The sequence below is a fragment of the Nelumbo lutea genome, chromosome 2, assembly GCF_056320005.1.
Source record: "Nelumbo lutea isolate HS-2025 chromosome 2, American lotus-T2T, whole genome shotgun sequence".
NCBI classification, from domain to species: domain Eukaryota; kingdom Viridiplantae; phylum Streptophyta; class Magnoliopsida; order Proteales; family Nelumbonaceae; genus Nelumbo; species Nelumbo lutea.
In genome coordinates, this window is record NC_142685.1 from 13803946 (window position 1) to 13824521 (window position 20576).

The window sequence follows — 20576 nt, forward strand, 5'->3', positions numbered from 1 at the left end:
TTTTGATGCCTCAAGTTGTGGTTATTTGTTGGTGGTGGTTTTGTGAGTTAGAAAAGTGGTTGTGATGCCTCAAGTTGTAGATGTTTGTGAGTTGGTAATAGTTTGTAGTGTGGTGATAGCTCTGTCGGTGAATGTGTGATACTCCCTTGTTGTATCGATGAACTGTTGTTTTAGAGGTCCCTTCAACATCTCAAGGTTCATTATTGCTATTGCTTCAATAATAAACATATTTCCATGAAGGTTGCTTCAACATCTTTACTTGCAAACTCAAGTTGATTTTCCCACCTTGAGTTTGAGGGGGCGTGTTGAAAGTTATATTGTATTTGGGTATATTTGTAATATTTGAAATATTGTGGGGACATATATGTATTTTTGGGAGAAAAAGAGGCTTCTGTGTAATTCTGATGTATTTCAGTCTTGTGCTTATTTTAACAAGTAGTTTTGTAAGATTAGGGTTTGAAGAAGAGTGAGTGAGGAAGAGAGTGTGAGTGAGAGAGTGTTGCATCTCTTATTCTTATAGTGGATATTTTTTCTCTTCCCGTGGATGTAGGCTACCAAGCCGAACCACGTTAAATCTTGGTGTTTCTCTCTATTCCTTCTTATTTTCTCCTTGATTTTCTATTCTATTTTGTGTTAATTAACATAGTATCAGAGCTATTTTATTTTGTTTAACAATAATAAATGGGGAAATTAAAATTTTGAGTAGTGACACATTAAAGGAGAAAAGATAGACATAGATGATGTCAAACAATTGCATAAGAATACTAAGACTAAGAGGAAGATGTCAAACAATTGATTATGAAAAGAAATGAAAAAGGATAAAGGACAAGGGCAATTTTAAAATACATGTTTTGTCCCATAATGAAGCTTCTTGGAAATCCAAATATAAGCATTATATAGAACAGATGGTCTAATGAATGTATTCAAGGGCTAACTTTGGATAACGACTGACAACTTTATCTTTAAATTGGCAGCAAGATCTTTGCCATTATAATAGTACATATGCTCAATAAACATTTTGCTAATCATAATACTGGAATGTAAAAGCTAATTCGCACTTTCATGATGAACAGGAAAGAAAAAAAGGATGGAATATTGGGTACAAATCTGAAATCCAAAAAAAAAAAAAGGAAAGGAAAAAGAAACAAAACATGCATGCAGTAAAATATAGCTACCACCAATCATGTTCATCCATTTTCCATATGCTTTACTATCCAGAACAATCATTAAAACAAACATGAACAAAATTTGTAGTCCTCGTTGCTTTTCCCAAGACTTGTTCAAACCAAGTAGGTAAATGAAGTTCAACTGAGAAATGCTATCACCCTGTTCAACATGTTTAAGCCAAACATGGTTTCTTCACAGTTCGTCTTGGCAAATATCTTCAACGGTTCAGAACATCTACCTTCAACAGTGATAGTTATTAAGCAGGGAATTGAATTGCTCAATATCTCACCACTGAACCGCAAACACAAACCCGATACATCATCATGGTTGACAGCAACTGGCATATCCACAGATACAAGGAAAAGGTTCGCATGACTGAGCATCTTTGATGCAAGGCTCTGGCAAACTACAAGAAACTTGTCTTTAATTAATGAACTTGGATCCTTCTCACAGTTTAGCTCCTCGATATGGTCAGTGAAGGTGCAACTGTTGCAAAATAATCAAATTAGCAATTAGCAATTTTGTCTTCCCCAAACAAAGAGAAAAGACAACTAAAATCACAAAATTCGGCTTGCAACTTCTCAAGATGGAAAGTAACCAGTTCTATCCATTTGACTAGATGTCTACATTATGGTAAAGATACTTCTAAACAGGCAAGTTATCCATGTTGATGAATGTAAGTTTCTAGCACCCCACCCAACTTAGATACAATGTGGTGCCAGCATGAAAATTGAGGCAAAGGTGCTACATGGCATAAATTCCAAGGTCACCTACTGCTCAAGTTGCCTAATTAGCAAAAATCTCAAGATGCTTTAATGGTGATTTCTCTAAAATGGAAATAAATTAAAGCAGCAAAGAAGGGTAAAGATAGGAGAAAGGGTAGAGACACACTACCAACACCCTGGGAATGGCATCTAACCAACCAAGGATGGGACAGTGGTGTCAACACCACCGAAGGAAGAACATCTTTCTCCAGGCACAAGTCACAAAGCAAGATTGGCAAACTTTTAGCATTTTCAAAATGAGCACAATTCTCTTTTAAAAAGGCAGGTAGGTTTCCTTTTGGGGGAAAAAACCCTAAACTGAAAAGCAAGAAGTAATCTAAAGAATAATTTTCTTGTAGTATGCCTTTTCATATTATTTTCGAAGGAGCACTTAGGTGGGTTATCAAAAAACTAGTGAGAAACTACTGAATAATTGTAGGTTTGGGCCTGCATATGCAGATTTCAAGATCCATGGACTTGACAGCATCACAATTGACAATTTTTCCAGGTTTACCTGATTTTTCTTTCACTGCTTAATATTCATTAGGATTTTGATCATAGGTTGTAAGTTAATTTCTCAAGTGAGATTTTTCTATACAGCAAGTGGGCGTTATTAACAATGCATGAATGCCAATCAATGTTTAAAAAAGTGGAGGCATGAGGTGAGGCACCAGGACCTTTAGACAAGTGAGGCATAAGACTCAAGACATGAGGCTTAAGACTCATGGCCTACCAATTTTTAAGAAAACATCAAACTAATATGAAGAGTATAAAAATATGCATGAATATATTTGTGGAGGAAAGCATATATATGAAAAATGATACAGAAACAAAGAAGTTGAGTAAGATTAGGAGCTTTAGAGAAAGTCATTGTATTAACCACTATTAAGAATCAAAACAATAAAATTTTCAACAATTCGTCCCCCACCCCCACCCCTGGTGTTATTATTAAGAAGGATAGAACTAGCTTTTTCGAATTCAACTCCTTTCATTCTGATCTTGATCAGTAGACTGTAGCTAATCCAAGAACTGTGCATGTTCAATGGAAGACTCCTCACTTCAATGAAATCAAGACAAACTTTGATGCATCTAGAAGAGGTGGTGGAAGCTGTGCAATCAGTGTTGTGGCCCATGATCACTGTGGTAAAGTTATTTTTGTAGTCAGTAGAAGCATTGGCCTGTGCTCGATCAATGTTTCAGAGGCGTGGGGCACTTCTGGATGCTCATCAGGTTGCTACTAGGTTCAGAAGCCATCCTATTATTATTGAAGGTGATTCGAGTGTTGTTATCAATACTCTAAGGGAACTGAGATGCCTTGGAGTGAGTATTCAGTCGGCTCTGGAGGAGTGCTACAAAGTTTGTCACGATTCCTTGTTCACTGTTTTGTACATGCAAGTCTTCAGGGAAACTATGTAGCTGATTGGCTGGCCAATGTGGAGCATGTAAAGTCTTACTATTATAGCTCTTTGTCTCAAGGTTACTTCGCTTTGACTTCTAGGGCTGTTTAGTTGTTAGTTGTAGTACTTTTTCCTTATTTAACATAAAAAAAAAAAACTATTAAGAAGCTTTAAATGTTAAATAATACCTCAATGGCTTTAAATATGTTAAAGCATAAATATAATCACATATATGCATATACATATGTTCTTATATATACAGATCCCACATAACATATATGCATATACATATGTTCTTATATATACAGATCCCGCATCGGCAGGAGCCTCGTGGACTGGACCACCCTTTATACATACATGTACATGTCTATAAAAATATACACAAGAAATATCTCAAGGAGTAAGGAATGTGCTTTATCCTTTAAGGCATGAGCCTCAAGGCATTTTCCTTCAGCCTTGCCTCAGTGTAGCCTTGTACACTTTTAACGCTGATGCCATAATTGATTACAACCTTCATTGTTATACATAAACGAAAATTATACTTGCAATAATTGAATATATTTGAAATCAACTATTCGAAGGTTTCAATGATTACCAAGTCAAATACACTTTACTTGTCCATTCTGTGACTTGTATGCCAATAATTGCAACATAGGCTTCACTTCTCATGGCAGAACAACATACAAACATTGGGGAAAATAAAAGAAGTAAAGCTACTGCCAAAGACTAAACCAATATGCGTACTAAAGACAAGTTATAATAATCTACAAATCAGCACTCAGGGGCATTTATTTGACATTACTGCCTAGAGGATCCACTAGGAATCAGTACCTAGCAAAATTAAGGGGTTTGGCATTTTCATAGGGTCTGGAGCCATCAGGAAACAAAAAGGACAAAAGGACAAAATTAATATTAGATCTTAAATACTCTTCAACATCATACCTAAAGACAAAAAGGCCTTAAGACTAACTAAAACTCCTATAAAGCCATCTAAAATTGTATTTTAACCTGATTACAACTTTACCTGAACTTACACAAATAAAACCACTAGCCAACATTCCTGTGGAAATAAGTCTCAGAAATTCAAATAACTGAAGATTAGAAAATAATCCAGACATAAGTTTGTTCATAATTTTACATAACCCACATAGTTCATCTTCAAATAGTATATGATCTGGGGCTTCTTGGATGGGTAATTGGATAGCCTCCATCCTTCTCAATGACACAAGACTCAAGCCAAATATGCAATAATTTTAGTTTTTTACTACTAAAATTTAGTTCATGCTTTGTTGTTTGGGTTGAGATCTTGATATTTGACATATGACTCCTAAGTCCCAACATTAGATGCCTTCCATCCTGTATAGACAAAAGAGGGAAATAGGGCTATTCTTGAGAATATAGATATTAACCTTTCACAACATACACAAGACATAACAAACAAAAAGTGTTCAGAAGACAAGATTCGGATCCACTCCCACCTAGGGTATCTCCAAGATCAAAGATAAACCCAATCACACAATCATTACTATCCCACTTAACACACTATCAAGAGTGCAAAAAAATCCATTGATTGATATAAAGCAGCCTATAGGTCTAAAAGTCAGATCTTTTTCCTGGATTTGAAATTCTGAGCTTTGCAAACTATGTTTATTGATTCATTGCAATTACAATAAAAGCACAGGCAGGCTTCAAGGAAGAAACACCAAACCAAAACGTTTAATAGTAACTGCAAATCTTGGAAGACAGCAATTCTGGAACAAGAATTCAAAGGCATAATTTTTTTATCAACATTCAAAGGCATAAATATAAGGAAGTTCTTAACATTTAAGGCAATAGAATTTTGCTTCTAAAAAGGCAATAACAATTAAAATCGTGGAAGTTCTTTACGTTTCACCCAAAAAAAAGTAAAATCAGACTGACCTCCTAATGTATTCAAACATTCCTGTGAGCTGAGATTCCTTGCTTTTAAAAGCTTCAACATCCATTGGAAGTGGTTTCATAAAAAAACCCATTTCAGGTCGCAACTTAACAGAGTATTTTTTATCACTGCACCAAATAGCCAGCTTGACAGGCAGAAGATGGTGATGAAAACGAACTTGAAGGATTCTTCTTGTTGTTTGGCCTGGTTCTAGAGATGTAATCTCTTCCATAGGAACTACTGTTGGCACAGCGTAAGATGTCAATAAGCTGCAACATCCACATGGGAATGTGTAACATGAGATAAATTCGGGGAAAATAAGTAAATAATAAAGAAAAAAAAGAGCATGCATGGAGGTGAAGCACCAACATTCATAGACCATAAATATAAATCCACCGACTCATCCAACAGATCTGTTGCATGAGTCAAACCTCAAAAATCATGCAAATCCATTTTATGGATTTCTTTTCAACCTTCCTGCGACATTGATATTTACCTGCCCAAGTTCCACTTGTACCTCCTGGTAGGGATCTCTAATCACAAATTATGGTCCATCAAGCAAGAACCATCAAATGGTGTCTGAAGTGATAAATCAGTGGATAACATATGCAATACACAATAATGCCAACTCTATTAAGGGTACAATTTGGGCAGGTTGGGCCAGGTTTAAGGTGAACCAAGGCCCAACTCTAAGAATTAGGCTTAAGGCCCGAGCACAAGGTTGAGTCCAATCTGTCCAACCCAGGTCCAGCCCGCACTGAAATTTGATGCACTCAGGTTGGGCTTGGGCCCAGGCCAGACTTGTGTTGGTCAATCAGCACACACTAAAATTTGACATACATGTAGTGTACTTACGTATGCATTTATGTATGCATGTATATAGTTGGGCCAGGCTCAGGCTACCTAAGCGCTAGGCAAGTTTTGGACACAGTACCAGCCCAAAGGCCGAAAATCTAAGCCCAGCCCATATAAGATTGTAGGCTGGGTCAGTGCAGGCTTGGGTTGGGCCAGACAAAGTTGCTCCCATAAACTCTATGATACCAAGATCAGTATTTTCCTCACAAGTCAATACTTAAAAGAATCAAATTAGCAAAATGAAGTCAAAAGCAGAAACCATTTAGGAATAAAGAAGCATAACATGGAATCACCTCTCATCAGTTTCCAATGCCTGGTTTGAAGATTCTGAACACTGATTCTCATCTGTGAAACATATTTTTGTCAATATTTCTGTGGAGCAGTTTTTGAAGGAAGTTTCCACACATATGTGCATTGGAGATATGCTTGAGATCTCAGATGAAAATAAATAATCCACTCTCAGTCCATTTCCATTTGCAGGATCCAACAGGGCATAGGTTTTTGGTTTAACTCTATTGCCAATATCCCTTATAGAGATCCTTGCAGAAGATGGCAGTACAACACCTTGCTTAGATGGGGGGCATTCTGAAAAACCAGGTTGCTCATCCAACCATGATTCCAGTGCTCTCTTAGACATCAATCCCCCTAATTCATCAGAAATAGATGTAGAACCATTTTCTTCTGCACTTTCATTTGGCTTACTGTAAGAAATACCAACCTCTGAAAACTGAATTAGTGAACTGGCAGGTTCATCAACTTCACTTGCAGAACCAGAATATTCACTTTCAGCTGAACTGGCAACAGAATGCCCGGAACTATAATTGGAAGTACTTTCCTCGTTCAAAGATCCAGATAATGTATCAGGATCATTTGTACCTGATGAATCACTATTAGTGGTTCTACCTCCTGCTAACGCCATATCCATATCTCTGCAACTATCATCATAAACAACACTACCGGGCTTTGGAAGAGGTTCATACCCTGGAGCTGCATGAAGAACTATCTGTGAAAGAGATCCAGGAAGATAAAACCGATAATTGTTGGAGGTAGATAATGTTGATTTTGTTTTTCCACCAAATATATGTTCTGCAAGTGCAGTCCGTAAATCTGTATTTTGGGGTTGGGATGGTATTCCTTCCATTGGGCCTTGAGAAGCCATATGGCCAGCTAGCAGTTTTTTAAAAATCCGTGCCCTGTCCCTAACATCATAATCCGGATCATATTTGGCCAGGTCTAGAACATAGCTTAAGACTTCTCTGAATGTCAATAATTCTTCCCCTTGTGCAAATAACATGACCTGAGGAAAATATATCATCAAACTAGATGCATAGTACACAATCAGGCATCAGAATCAAGAAGAAATAACCTAATCTTACCTATCAGCCTAATCAGGAGTATCCTTTGATGATTATCAAAACGGAAAATAACAACTCAAGTATTAATTGCAAATTTGATAATAAAAGAATGCAATATAAAGTTATAAAGAGCACCATGAATGACGAAAAAATATCATTTTAGTATTTTAGATCTTTTGATTCACTCATCAATTAAGAATCAGCAACTAAGACTTCAATTAGGAAATAGAGAAGGTTTTCTTGTTCATAATCTAAATTCCCCAACTTCCCTTTCTATAGATTGCAGTGTTTTAAAACCCAACCCGGAGCTTGAACCATTCTCCCCCCTAGTCAAAATGCTCGCAATTCAACCATCTAGGTCAATGGATCAAACCTATGATGTCAACATAAAAGTTTTCAAAAAATAAAAATAAAAAAAAATAAAAGAACCCAGTAACCTGTTGAATAGGTCAGGAAGGTTAAGGGTTCAGCCACCTGGGTCAACTGGTTTCTGTAAAATAGCAGGTTGAAGGTTGACTCAAACCAGTATTTTGACCGAGTCACCAGTCCAACCAGACAAGTCAACAACAGGTTGAAAACACTAAAATATTGTCAAATAGTTACTAAATCCAAATCCAATCCATAGGCCAAACTTTGTAACCATAAGTTTGTAAGAAAAGCCACAACATGTATCTTCCTTTTGCTAACATTTATTAGCTTGCAATAAAGGAATACAAAAACTACCAGTATTCAATAGTGCTGTATACCTTGACTGCAGTACTAAGAATCTGATGCTTTGTTTCAAGTGCTTCTGAAGTAAAACATCGAGCAAGATACATCAGTACAGTAGGTAACATCCTAGGAATTATCTGCCCTAAAGAATTGTACTCCCCCACTATCCAAATAATCATTGCTCGGGCTGCAGGCACCTTGATCGAGTCCAAACTTCGAATTAATTGAATAATCACCTGTAAAATCATAAAGGAGCAGAAGATCATATTCAAATCTTGAGAGATTATATGTGAATATTCCATTCTCATGAAAGACTTGGTGATGTAATCTCAACATAAAAGTATTGTACAGAAATAGTTAAAAACATTAAAAAACAAACATAAAGGGGAGCAACTAAAACATAAAGTGGGAAGTGCTTTCAGAGACAAGGACAAGGAGATTATGCTGGATATCTAGAACCACTGGGCTTGGGGGAGTCAATTACAGCAGAGATCATGGCTGTGCTTTAGGAGTTGAAGCCGATATTCACTTTATTTCTTTAGGCCCACATCTCAGAGGGACACCATCAGATGGTAATTGGTTGGATGAGAGATAGAGGTTAGGACATTGACTATTGTTATCTTACACTTGAGACTCAGAGTAACCAGAACTATGCTAAGGGGACACAGTTTAAGTATAAACTTCTGGTTCTATATGTTTGGAGCAGAAGCAACTAAAAGCCATGCTCCTAAAATATTCAAAATGTAGTTTTAAAAATCAAGGTTGTATTTGCAATTCAAAAGGATAGATGGCATCTTTTGAGTTGGAGAGCTTCTTATATGATCAATTACTTGAAACATGATAAGATTCACTGTCAATGTGGAACTGATCCATCCTAATTTCTATGTTGTTATCTTATTTCTCCGCTTTATCTCTTTTAATTGCATTAAGTATACTACACTATCATCCTACATTACAACCTAATTTCTATGGCCTATCATCCTACATTACAACCTACCCTGACAATAACACAATTCATTAATTATCACAATAATTACAGAGAGGAAGACAAACTTTCTTATCTTCCAGCTACATTATGAGCCCCAAGAGAAGAAACAAGAGAGAAAGAGAGAGCGGGAGAAGAAAAAATTAAATTACATATGTGCCCAAAACATGACTTCCCTGTCCACCCCTTGCTTAGCTAACCCATCAGCAAAAGAATTAGCTCATCTTTTCAGCCAAACAATTTTAACTTCCATTTCTCGAACCAGCCATCTGAATTTCCTCTTCAAATTACTATAACTCCATAATCCACTATCTTCTTTGTTCAGCCACCCAACCACCACCTCCGGGTCCCCTTCAATTATGAGTTTTCTGATATTCATCTCCCTACCTTTCTGAACACCTTCCATAACTGCGTGAATCTCAGCTCTGAGTGAATCACCCACCCCAGTTGGGCCTGAGAACATGGCAGAAACAGCCCCATTCTCATCCCTGAAGACACCCTCAATCCCTGATTGTCTGGGGTTCCCTATGCTACCTCCATCAAAGTTTAGTTTTATGAAGTCCGCAGGTGGGGGAGTCCAAAACACACTCACCCCAGCTTTAGTCTGGGTACAGCTAGCAATCTCACCCCACTTCCTCAGCATATCATCCACTGTATATTCTGTGAAGAGCTCTAGAGATTTCATCCACTGAATCACCCTTATGTGTATCAGGGCCCTCAACTCTTCAGCACCTCTCTCTACATTAGAGAAGATTCTAGAATTTCTTTCCTCCAACAAAGACCAGCATATTGCTGCCCTCAGTCCTTCCCCTCTTCGTACGCAACCTGAAAAAAGAAGGATCAAAAAGGCCCTGCAAATTTGAAGGAGGAATCCAGGTACACCCAAAAAGAGAGCAAGCCCACTCCCAAATAGACTTTGCAAAATGGCAAGACACCAAAAGATGAAAGTTGGTCTCCCCGTCAGCATTACAAAGAACACACCAATGAGGGGTCAAACAAGTATTGGGTCTCTTCTTTTGGAGCAGATCACCCGTGTTGATTCTTTCCAGAAAGGCTTCCCAACAAAAACTACCAAACTTAGGAGGAATTGGCCTGCACCAAACCTCATTAACAGGGAAGGGGGGTTACAGGATTGGTGGGCTGGCTTAGTACTTTAAAGAAAGAGGCACAAGAGAAAGAACCAGTAGGGGTGGGGGTCCAGAATCTGGAGTCATCCTTAAAAGGGTCCAAGAAAACATTATCAAGAAGAGAGAGGAGCCTTGAAATACTGTCTAGGTCTGAGTCTCTCAAAGCCCTTCTTAGGCCCAGATTCCAACCAAACCCAGAGATGGAAGAGGATGGGGTCAAAAAAGAGGAAATTGTCTCATTTTTAAAATCAGAAAGTGCATACAAAGAAGGAAACTAGTTGTGCATACAAAGAAGGAAAATGGTCCTTAAGGGGTGCATTCCCACCCACGTTTGTTCCCATAATTTTATGAGTTGCCTGAGTTCAAATCATACTTGATAAGAGAGGAGAAAACTGGTAATAAGTCACAAATGGCTTTCCAAGGTGAGGCATTAGTGGTCCTTGCCAGAATTCCAGCATCCCATCCGTTCAGCTCTAACCCATGTATGCTTACCACTATTTTGGCCCATAGTTTATCCTTCTCTAGTGAGAATCTCTACAACCATTTCCCCAAAAGTGCCAAGTTTCTTTCTCTAATATTCCCAAGCCCTAGCCCACCATTGCTTTTACTTCTAGTCACCAGCTTCCATCTTACCTTATGGTCCCTCTTCTCCTCTCCCAGCTCCCAAAGGAAGTCTCTCATCATTTTTTCCAGTTTATTAGCAACCTTAACTGAGATTTTCAACACTGAAAGGAAATAGATGGGTAAATTTGCTAGAGTAGCCTTAATCAATGTTGTCCTACCTCCAAGAGAAAATTCTTTTTCCAAGCTACAAGTCTCTTCTCAAATCTTTCCACCACCGGATTCCAGAAACTCTCCCTCTTTGGATTGTCACCCAAAGGATATCCCAAGTAGTTCAATGGCCATCTTGAGACCACACACCCTAGCACTTCTGCACTCTCTCTAGTTTCTTGCTCCTCCAAATTCACACCCACTACACAGCTTTTCTCAAAGTTCACCTTCAAATTTGACATCCGTTCAAAAAGTAGTACCACCAATTTCCTTTCTTTTCCTTAATTTATGAGAAAGATTAACCAAAATTCATTAGAAAAAGAAACTTTCTTTTCCTTAATTATGAAGTTTAAGTTCATTATTCCCTTGTATAACCACAAGACACCTCATTTACCTTCCTTTTTTTTCCTTCTCTTACCCACACAACATGGATAGAAACACACATGCATACAAATACCTTTTTTTTTAAGAAGGCAAAGTATCATTTAATTGTATTAATTATCAAAAAGTGTACATGGTCCTCTGGACATTATACACATCCTAGGGACCCCTAAAAAGTTTATTCTAAAAAAAAGATGAACAAAATTCATCTACTCTAAAGCAATTTAGAGTGGATAATCATGCTCTTGATCAGCTCTATCAAAGTATTAATGACCACCTCCTCAGGGTTTGCCTTGTGCTTAAAAATCCTACAATTCCTCTCTTTCCAAATGGCCACTGGTAGAGACACTACTGCCCAAAACTTTCTTCCTCTCTTGGTCAACCTTGGACTTGCCAACCTGTCAGGAGACTCTTCACCGAAGCTGGACAACATAAATACACTGGAATTGCCTTAGAGAAATGGAGCTAAATTCTGTAGGAGTACTTGCATAGCATACCCTGGTGTTTTAACATAACCTTGTTGTGCAGGTATGGCTGCTGGTTGTACCAGGACATATACATGGACACCATATTTCTTTAGACAAATATATGAATACCTTTCCACTTCAAAAGAAAAAATGCATGGATATGTTATACAAGTCAATAAATATAGAACATATCTACTTGCATAAAAATTATATTAATTTATATTATCTTCCATGCTCCTAGTTCCATTCTCTGGCTCCCAAACATCAGCCAATTCACTGGCACTTGGCAGACAATTTGACTAGAAGAGGAGTTGGGAGGGTGATCTCTATTGGGGTTTGGCCCTTCTGATATAGGTATGTGGGGATTTTTGGGATTTTTTCTATCAGATAAGCCATTTCTTAAGTTTGGTGTTGCTTGGGTTTTAAGTGGTTTTACTGGTCCTCGCCCTCAAAGGACTTGGAAACCTGAATTTTAAGACCATTTGTTCTTCTTTCAGTAAAACTTTACTTTTTAGCAAAAAAAATGGCAGGGCATCTCTATGAGAAATACTTGCATATTGATGGAGAACTTCCTTAAAATTTCATACAAGAACCAAAAAAAACCTAGAAGATTAGGATCTTATCTATTGTATTTCATTTAAAAATCAGCAAACAAAATGAACAAATAACTCCACTTTGAACCAAAAAATCAAAAAATGGGGGAGGGTAGGGTTGAGAATATTACTTTCTCGTGATTTTCTGGATCTTGTTTTATAATTGCTTTGACAGACATGATTGCTTGAGCCAAAACACCCGCCTCTCCATCCAGCAAGGTCGAATCACACACCAAAGATTCTGCAACTCAGGTGTTAGATTGTTAGGCTTTTTTAATCAGTATGTGATAAATCAATAGACATTAAATAAAAAGCCCTAAATATATAAAGTTGTGTAGAGAAAGAGAAAGTCATTGTAAACCTTGTCTAACCAAGGAGAGAAGTCCTTCCAAGCAATTGTTTGCCACAGTTCGAATTCTTTGAGCACATAAACCAATGGCGGCAACTGTATCAGCAACAAATCTTCTATCTGGATCTTTAATATAATCCTAGCAGCACACTAAAAGATAACAATCAGCAAATATTCTGGAATAAGAAGCAATTGTCGTTACTTATTCCAACTCTTCTTTTTCATTGTTGTTAGGCAATTATTCTTCATATCATGGGTGTTATTTTTGCAAGGATGGTGTGAGACTTCTTTCCATTTAATAATCTCCTCTCCATTTGACCCAATGAATTTTATTTAAACCACACTGCAATTTTTTTCCTTATAAGCATATGCCTTAACCAACACTGCAATTTATTTAAACCACTATTCTCCCCCTCCGAAGAAGATGGGAGAGATTTATGTGGGGGATGCTTGAGAACTGGTATGTATTGACAGTTTGCGGAGAAGAACAGACACCTAACTATCTTCCAATAAGGAACAGGTTGATGTTGCAGTGATGACTTGATAACCATAAGCACAATTCTCTGGATTCACACAAAATCCGAGTTCAAGGATTTCAGAATGGATGATGATATGAGTGCTTGGATAAATATGGTCACTTCTTCCTCCAGTCAGGCTGCACTTCCCCAATCTTAGTCAAGGTACCATCAAACTTAACTTTGATGGTTATTGCATAGAAAATCTATGAAAACCAGGTTGCTTTTAGATGTAATGGGTGTGACATCCTGCAAGGGTATTCAGGTCTCACTGATCACAGTAATTCCATTCAAGCTGAGTTGTTTTCTCCTCTTGAAGACTGAATTTGAGCCACTCTCTAAGGTACAACAGGTTAGATCTATGGAGATGCACCAGGAGGTCCAGGACAGTGATTCTTTAGAATACTTGGAAGAAGGAAATACTAGAATCTTTAAAGAGAAAAACCAAAGCAGAGAAACCTTAATAGAAACAATTGTTATAAGGGTGGCACATTAGGTGAAACCCATGGAGGCCTTTGCACCTTTCTTCACTGGTGGCATCATTAGGAATTGAAAGCTGGTGCAACATTTTAATCAACAAGAATTTTTCCAATCTCCTTTGTGCCCCTGCGGTCTCTAATATCATCATTATATTGAATGCTGATGGATGTAGCTTGTGAAACCTTGGCAGGATGGCAGCTCAAGAGTAGGAGTATTTAGAAATATGACGGAGTGATATTGACCTTGTATTCTGAACCCATTGAACAAGGAGATTCAACTCAGGCTGGACTAATGGCAATTTTACAAGGGATAAAATTAGTCAAATCTCTAGGATATAGAAATCTAATGGTGGAAAAGGACCCTCGTACAGTCATGGGCTGGCTAAAATAGCAATACAGTCTCTTGGAGATATGGATATATAATGAGACAGCCAGACAGGTTGAGCAGCTGGCCATGGAGATCTACTAACAGATTGGCAATATGGGTTAGCAAGGCAAGGGATTAACAGAAGTCAGTTATACTAGGGACTGATTCCCCAGGGATTTGCTTTATAGGATTTTAGGACACATAATTGCCCTCTACTCAGGTCCGATAGGGTTTGGTAATTCAGTCCAGGCAGAATTATTGACAGTGCTTCAAGGCTTGAGATCTGGGAAAGCTGAAAACTACAAAGATGTGATAGTGGAAGGAGGCTCAAAAACCATTACTTATTATTTTTAATTATTAAGTATACACTAATTTTTAGAAACATAATTTACATATTTTGCAATAATTTATTATTAATTATTTAATTAATTTATTATTTTCAATTATTATCTAATAAATTATAAATCTATTAATAATTTTATTTTTAACATTTTTGTTATTTAAAAAAATTATTAGAGATTTCATGTAAGATTTCTGCAATCATGAGGGGCATTGGTGTCCAAACATGTTTAAAATCCTCCGAACGTGGTCAGACGTGCTCAGGTCTCCAAGCATTTTCATAGGATTTTCAGAGATCAGAACATGTGTTTGGAGGTCCTAAAGAACAACTCCCAGTTGCTGAAAAGCAAAATTTTCAGCAATCGGAGGTCAATTCAGTGGTACCAATCGATACCTTAATCGTGGAAGGAGACTCTCAAACTGTTATCAACTGCCTAGCAACAAAAAGTACATCCCTATGGCAGTATAGACACATCATGAGAGATACAAAAGCTGGCACTAGGGCTGCAAGTCCAACTCCAATGGACATCAAGAGGAACTAATATCCTAGTTGATGCTCTAGCCAAACAAGAGGTGGATCGGCCACATTCGTACTGGGTGGTGACAAAAACTAATTAAAAAAAGGGGCAGCTCAGTACATGAGGCTCACACCAATGCGGGGTCTGGGGAGGGACAGATGTACGCAGCCTTACCCCTGCACATACAGAGAGACTGTTTCCAAGATTTGAACCCTGGTCACCCAACCCAATAGTTGTGCCAAGGCCCACTTCTGACCAAATCTGATTCTGTTATATAATTTAATACTTGTTTGAATGGTGTTAAGGGGCGGGCAACTCAAGTTACCCAGAGAACACTAGTGTTTTTCAAATATACATTTCACATTTCATGGCTTAGTCATTAATAGTGTTGAATTGCCTATCAAAAAAAAATACCTGAAACTCTTGAAAAATAACTGATATTGATGAATCTGTGGCAATGGTAGACAGTATTTCAAGCTTCAAAGATTTTATCTGATATGAATCTGATGAATTTATGAAGAAGTCTTCAGCATATGATGCAAAAAGAGAAGGCATTGCCTTAGTAAACACTTGAATGTTGCAAAGGACCTGCACAAGATAAGAAAAATAACCAGCATTAACTCTTAGCAACCATAAGCTGATGGTACCCAAACAGAGAAAGAAAAAGTAAATAGTAAGGGCCTAAGCAAAAATAGAAACTGAAAATAAAATCAATAGCAACAGTAAAAACAATAAAAGGGAGAACGACATATTTACCGAAGTTAATATGCCTAATCAATCAACTGACATGGCATGATATCAACTTAGCCTTCACTTTCACTTTTTTCCTTTTTTGTTTTTTTTTTCTTTTTCTTGTTTTCTTTTTTTTTCTTTTTTTTTTTTTTTGGGGGGGGGGGGGGAATTGTAAGATCCCTGTGTGTTCTTTTAAGAAACTATGGGCCCACAAGAGAGGAGATTTTCCAGAGGAACATATCTGAAACCATGATACCCTTCCAAAATAGATTTTATGATCTGAACAGTGGCATCTGGTAAATGCTTAACAAGAGACCAGCTATAGCAATGGAGGAAATGCCACTTCAAGATCTCACATGCAATTTATGTGGATAAGTGGAGGAAGCAGCTGACCACCAGTTTCTGGATTTTGGGAATCAGCCAGTTCATCTGGTTTAGCTTTTCTAACATTTTTGGCATGCAGTTGGTTTTCCCGCCATCTATCATAAAGTTTTTTTTTCTCAGCTAGCAGATGAAGAGCTTGAGCAAAAACCGTAAAGTTTTATGAGCTAGTTTTCTGAATAGGTGAGTGAGAGGAAGGCACAAGTTTCTAAGAAGAAGAGTTAAGGTCTGGAGCTCATACTAAGCAAGGCTATTGGAACATCATACTCTGTCTACAGCTGCTGGTTATACAGGGATGCACATGCATCATATGCAGCACTACTTTCTTCTCATTTATATTAATACATGATAATTTACTTTCTCCAAAAAAGGTAAAAATAATTTCATTAATAAAAAGAGAAGATGCAAGAGCAAAGGTGATGGGGAGCCACCTTCAAGGAGAATAAAATATTCTTATAAACAGAAAATAAAAAATCAAGCATCCTGTACGTCATCAAGAGTGATAAAATAAAGATCAAAAATATGATCCAAATTATTGACCAATCAACATGTTTGAGTTCCAGGTGCAAGTCTAAAGGCAATGTGCAACTAAGCTGAACTTCTTGAGTGACTTGACCATTACGTTGTTGTTACGAAAAATATTATTGATGTATTTATGATGAGCAAGCTCCAACAGATATTCAAAAGCATGAGTCATAAGTGGGAGATGACAATTAGCAATATCTGAAAACTTATAGTTGTCACAGGTTCACTTGAATGCTCATTAAGAAAGTCAGAAAATCAGAAAAAACAAAACAAAAGTAATCTTTTTTGTCCATAAAATTCAAGTGACAAAATCAGATCATTCTTGAGAAATGTATGTCAAATTTCTTACCACATATTTTGAATCGGGAGATGATCTGAGGACAAATAATAGAGGCTTGACAATTCTCTTTATGTCCTCCTTAGGTGCCATAATCCAGTGTACTCCAGAAGCTGCAAGAACTACTGCACTGTTATGACTCCACAACAACGGTGATGTACACTGCAGAAAGATCCTCACATCATCATTATCTTTGCTGGAAGTAAGACTAGCACGACCCAACTCATTGCCACTAACACTTGTGCAAGTTGAGTGTGACAAATATTCATCTGGTCCTTCTGTATAGCATCTGGACAACAAAGTAATCAATTTGGGCAAATCGGCTCCCCCTTCAATATTTATACCTTGAATATCACCACTGTCCTTTAGGGCTTCATCATGAAAATCCCCACCATGCTTTTCAGGACCAGAACTCTGAGTGCAATAGGAAGAAGTCATAATGGACTCTTTAGCAAGCCCATATTTTGCTACTACATATCGTAGAAGGATCCCAATCAAGACAATCTGACCCCACTCTTCAATGTCAGGAAGAGTTTCACATAACCTTCTAAAGTTTCTGCTTAACAATGATAGATTATTTGGACAGATGTAATTAAATGCAGCAGCTGCAGCTCCAACTACTCCAGGGGAATGGTCATTTAACAGCATATTGACAATCTGCATAACATTCCCATATTGTATCCAATGCTGTAAGCAATAATAATAATAATAATAATAATAATAATAATAATAATAATAACAACAACAACAACAGCAAAAAATAACATTACAATATATATTAAGCCTGGATTGGCCTTCAATGTAGGAGAAACCCCATTCCCTACTCCTTTCATGCACATGCTATACAAGCAGTGCCATCAAAATCATATCACCATATGCAAACCCAGTCAACAACCCTGTACTATTATCTCTGGATGAGCCACCATCTTTTGTTTTGCCCTTTTTTTCCTTTTACACTGTCTGGAAGATATGCAATAGAAAACCCATGAAGTGATGCATCCTAAACAGCCTCCAAGAATATTGACCATACAGTAGAGCAGCAGGAAAGATAAGTTTTTTTTGCATCTTTTGAAGAACATTGAGAGATCCTTCAAAAGTATAGTAAGTACCTCTTCAAGTGCAGAAGTGTTTTCCTCCTGATGCAAATCATGCAGCTTTGGAAGAGCATTGGCAGCACACTTTCTAACATATACAGATGGATCTCTCGCACACTTACCCACAGCTACAAGAACAATAGGAGCAACTACATGTAAACGAATTCCAGCCATCGCACGGAGTGCCCATGCCCGCACCAGTGGATTTGGATCTGACAAGTCCTTCTGGAAACAATTAATTGATAGCAATGCTTCATTTGGACGCCTGATGGGAAAACCATAAGAATAATTAATTATTAAAAACTATAGAAAAGCAAAAGAAATACATAAAAAATCCCTTAAGGAAATATGCCCTTGGATTCAAGCCCATATATGAACTGAAGCATTGCAATTAGACCAGTAACACAGATACTTTGTTTCTCTTGTACTTATGTGTGTGTGTGTGTCGAATATTATAGAACCATGGCATACTTGATCAAACTATGCTTATATCTAAGAAATTCACAACTAGTGATCCATGCCCATGATCAACAAATGAAAACAACAGTCAACTTAAATTCCATCTTGGTGATTGCATCACCCCTCGTAAATTCAATATCATACAATAATAAATAAGCGGGATGAAACTAATGGCTGCAGCATACTTTTCAGCATAATGCAGTAGATACAGGTAAACAAGCTTCTTTACTTCCAGAGACTGAGATGCGACGTTTTTGACGACCTGCCACTCCATCATAAGAGGAAAAATAAATTAAAACAGTTACTGGATTTGAAATTAAAAAATAAAAATAAAAGAGGCGCAAATAGCATTTGATTGCTTATCACTCTAAATTAACGGTTTCTCTTTACAGATCGTGTTTTCCTGTTCCTTTTTTCCTTGCTCGATTCCACCAACTAATATTACATATCAGACCGAACACTGACTAAATTTATTAAAAATGTCAAATTTTCTCGGAAAAAAAAATACCGAATTATACAAAGAGAATGTAAAGATGACGCATGACTAGTTCCCCCATTGCTTCTTAAAAATATTGAATCAAATTGAGCTACCTGGGGAAAGAAATTGGAGACATCGAAGCCCTGAGCAATTAGAGCGAGTAACCGCTTCAAGGCTTCACATTTCTCGGAATCGAATCGGCTGTCAAGCAGGGGAGCGATGCTGACGTCTTCAGGGTCGTCGTAGAGGTGAGCGTCCGTACCGATCCGGAACACCATCGTTGACGCCTTGCTCAGGCTCTCGGCAGTAGCGCCGAATTGGGGAAACATCTCTACAAGTGGGGTTCCGAATTCTCTTTTTCTGCTTAGAAATTATTTCCACTGGCTGTATGGTATGTGCAATGTTGATAATCAAGACTTCCTACTGTCAGCAGTTTCAGATATAAAGGATTTCCCGGGAATTTCAGCGGGATCACGAGTGGCATACAAATACCAGTGGAGCTAAAAATGTCATCGCATGCTGCGAACAGCGCTTAACTACCTATTTTGATTCCTTGCAAGAATTATCCATATAGCTGAAGCGAGAAGGCGCGCGGCAGGCTGAAATTCAGGGCTCAGACCTAGATTTAGGGGTGATCATGGGCCTGGACCGGTCCGAGATCGGTCCAGAACGGCCGAGCTTACAGGCCATTGGCTCATAATACTCTTGATTTCTTTACAAACAAAAAAATAGAAATAAAAAATCCTTTTTATAGATAAAATAACACTACACCATTTTCAACAAAAAACACTACACTAAAAAGAAAGAATTTACAAACTATTCAATACAAGCCTCAAGGCTGTCCCTAGGGTTGAAAACAAACTGAGTATTTCACGAGTTATTCTAGCTTGGCTCATGAAAAGCTTCATTCAGCTCAGTTTAAATTGAATTTTGAGCCGTGTTCAAATATAATATATAGGTTCTCTTTTTTTTATAATTGAAATAATAATATATAGGTTCATTTGCTAATCGAGTTGAGTTCTAGCCCAATGAAACTCTGTGGGGCTTGCAAGTGTAATACATACATGCATATATTAATAAATAATTTTTAGAGTAAAATACAAAAACCTCCCCTCAAGTTTCTAATAATCATAAAAACCTCCCATATAATTTCATTTTAACAAATACCTCCCCTGGACTTTTGAGAAATTCGACAAAAACATTAGATTAATGCACCATTTTTTCTAAATACCCATTCTACCCTTTTATAAATTATTTTACATACAAAATTACTAAAATAACTATGTTTTAATTTGACAAAAACCTTCTTTAACAGTCATATTCTAACATTTTTTGTTGAGTTAAAACAATATTATTTTAGTAATTTTGTGTGAAATAATTTATAAAAATGTATAATGGATATTTGAAAAAAGTGGTGCATCATTCTAATGTTTTCCATATGGGAAGGTGATGGAAGGGAGGTTTTTGTCGAGTTTCTCAAAAGTTCATGAAAGGTATTTGTTAAAATGAAAC

At 37.3% G+C, this 20576-nt stretch overlaps 1 protein-coding gene across 1 annotated transcript; it reads right to left on the bottom strand.

Moving 5' to 3' along the window:
* Positions 1 to 935: 935 nt before the first annotated feature.
* PAT2 (protein affected trafficking 2) lies at positions 936 to 19730 on the bottom strand. Its single transcript, XM_088973483.1, has 11 exons — positions 19178 to 19730; positions 18772 to 18848; positions 18143 to 18392; positions 17046 to 17690; positions 15473 to 15646; positions 12853 to 12979; positions 12623 to 12732; positions 8203 to 8403; positions 6395 to 7398; positions 5249 to 5515; positions 936 to 1653 (listed from the first exon to the last, which is right to left on the bottom strand). The coding sequence occupies exons 1-11, from the start codon at positions 19391 to 19393 to the stop codon at positions 1305 to 1307; spliced, it is 3420 nt and encodes a 1139-aa protein (XP_088829609.1). The 5' UTR covers positions 19394 to 19730; the 3' UTR covers positions 936 to 1304.
* Positions 19731 to 20576: the final 846 nt, after the last annotated feature.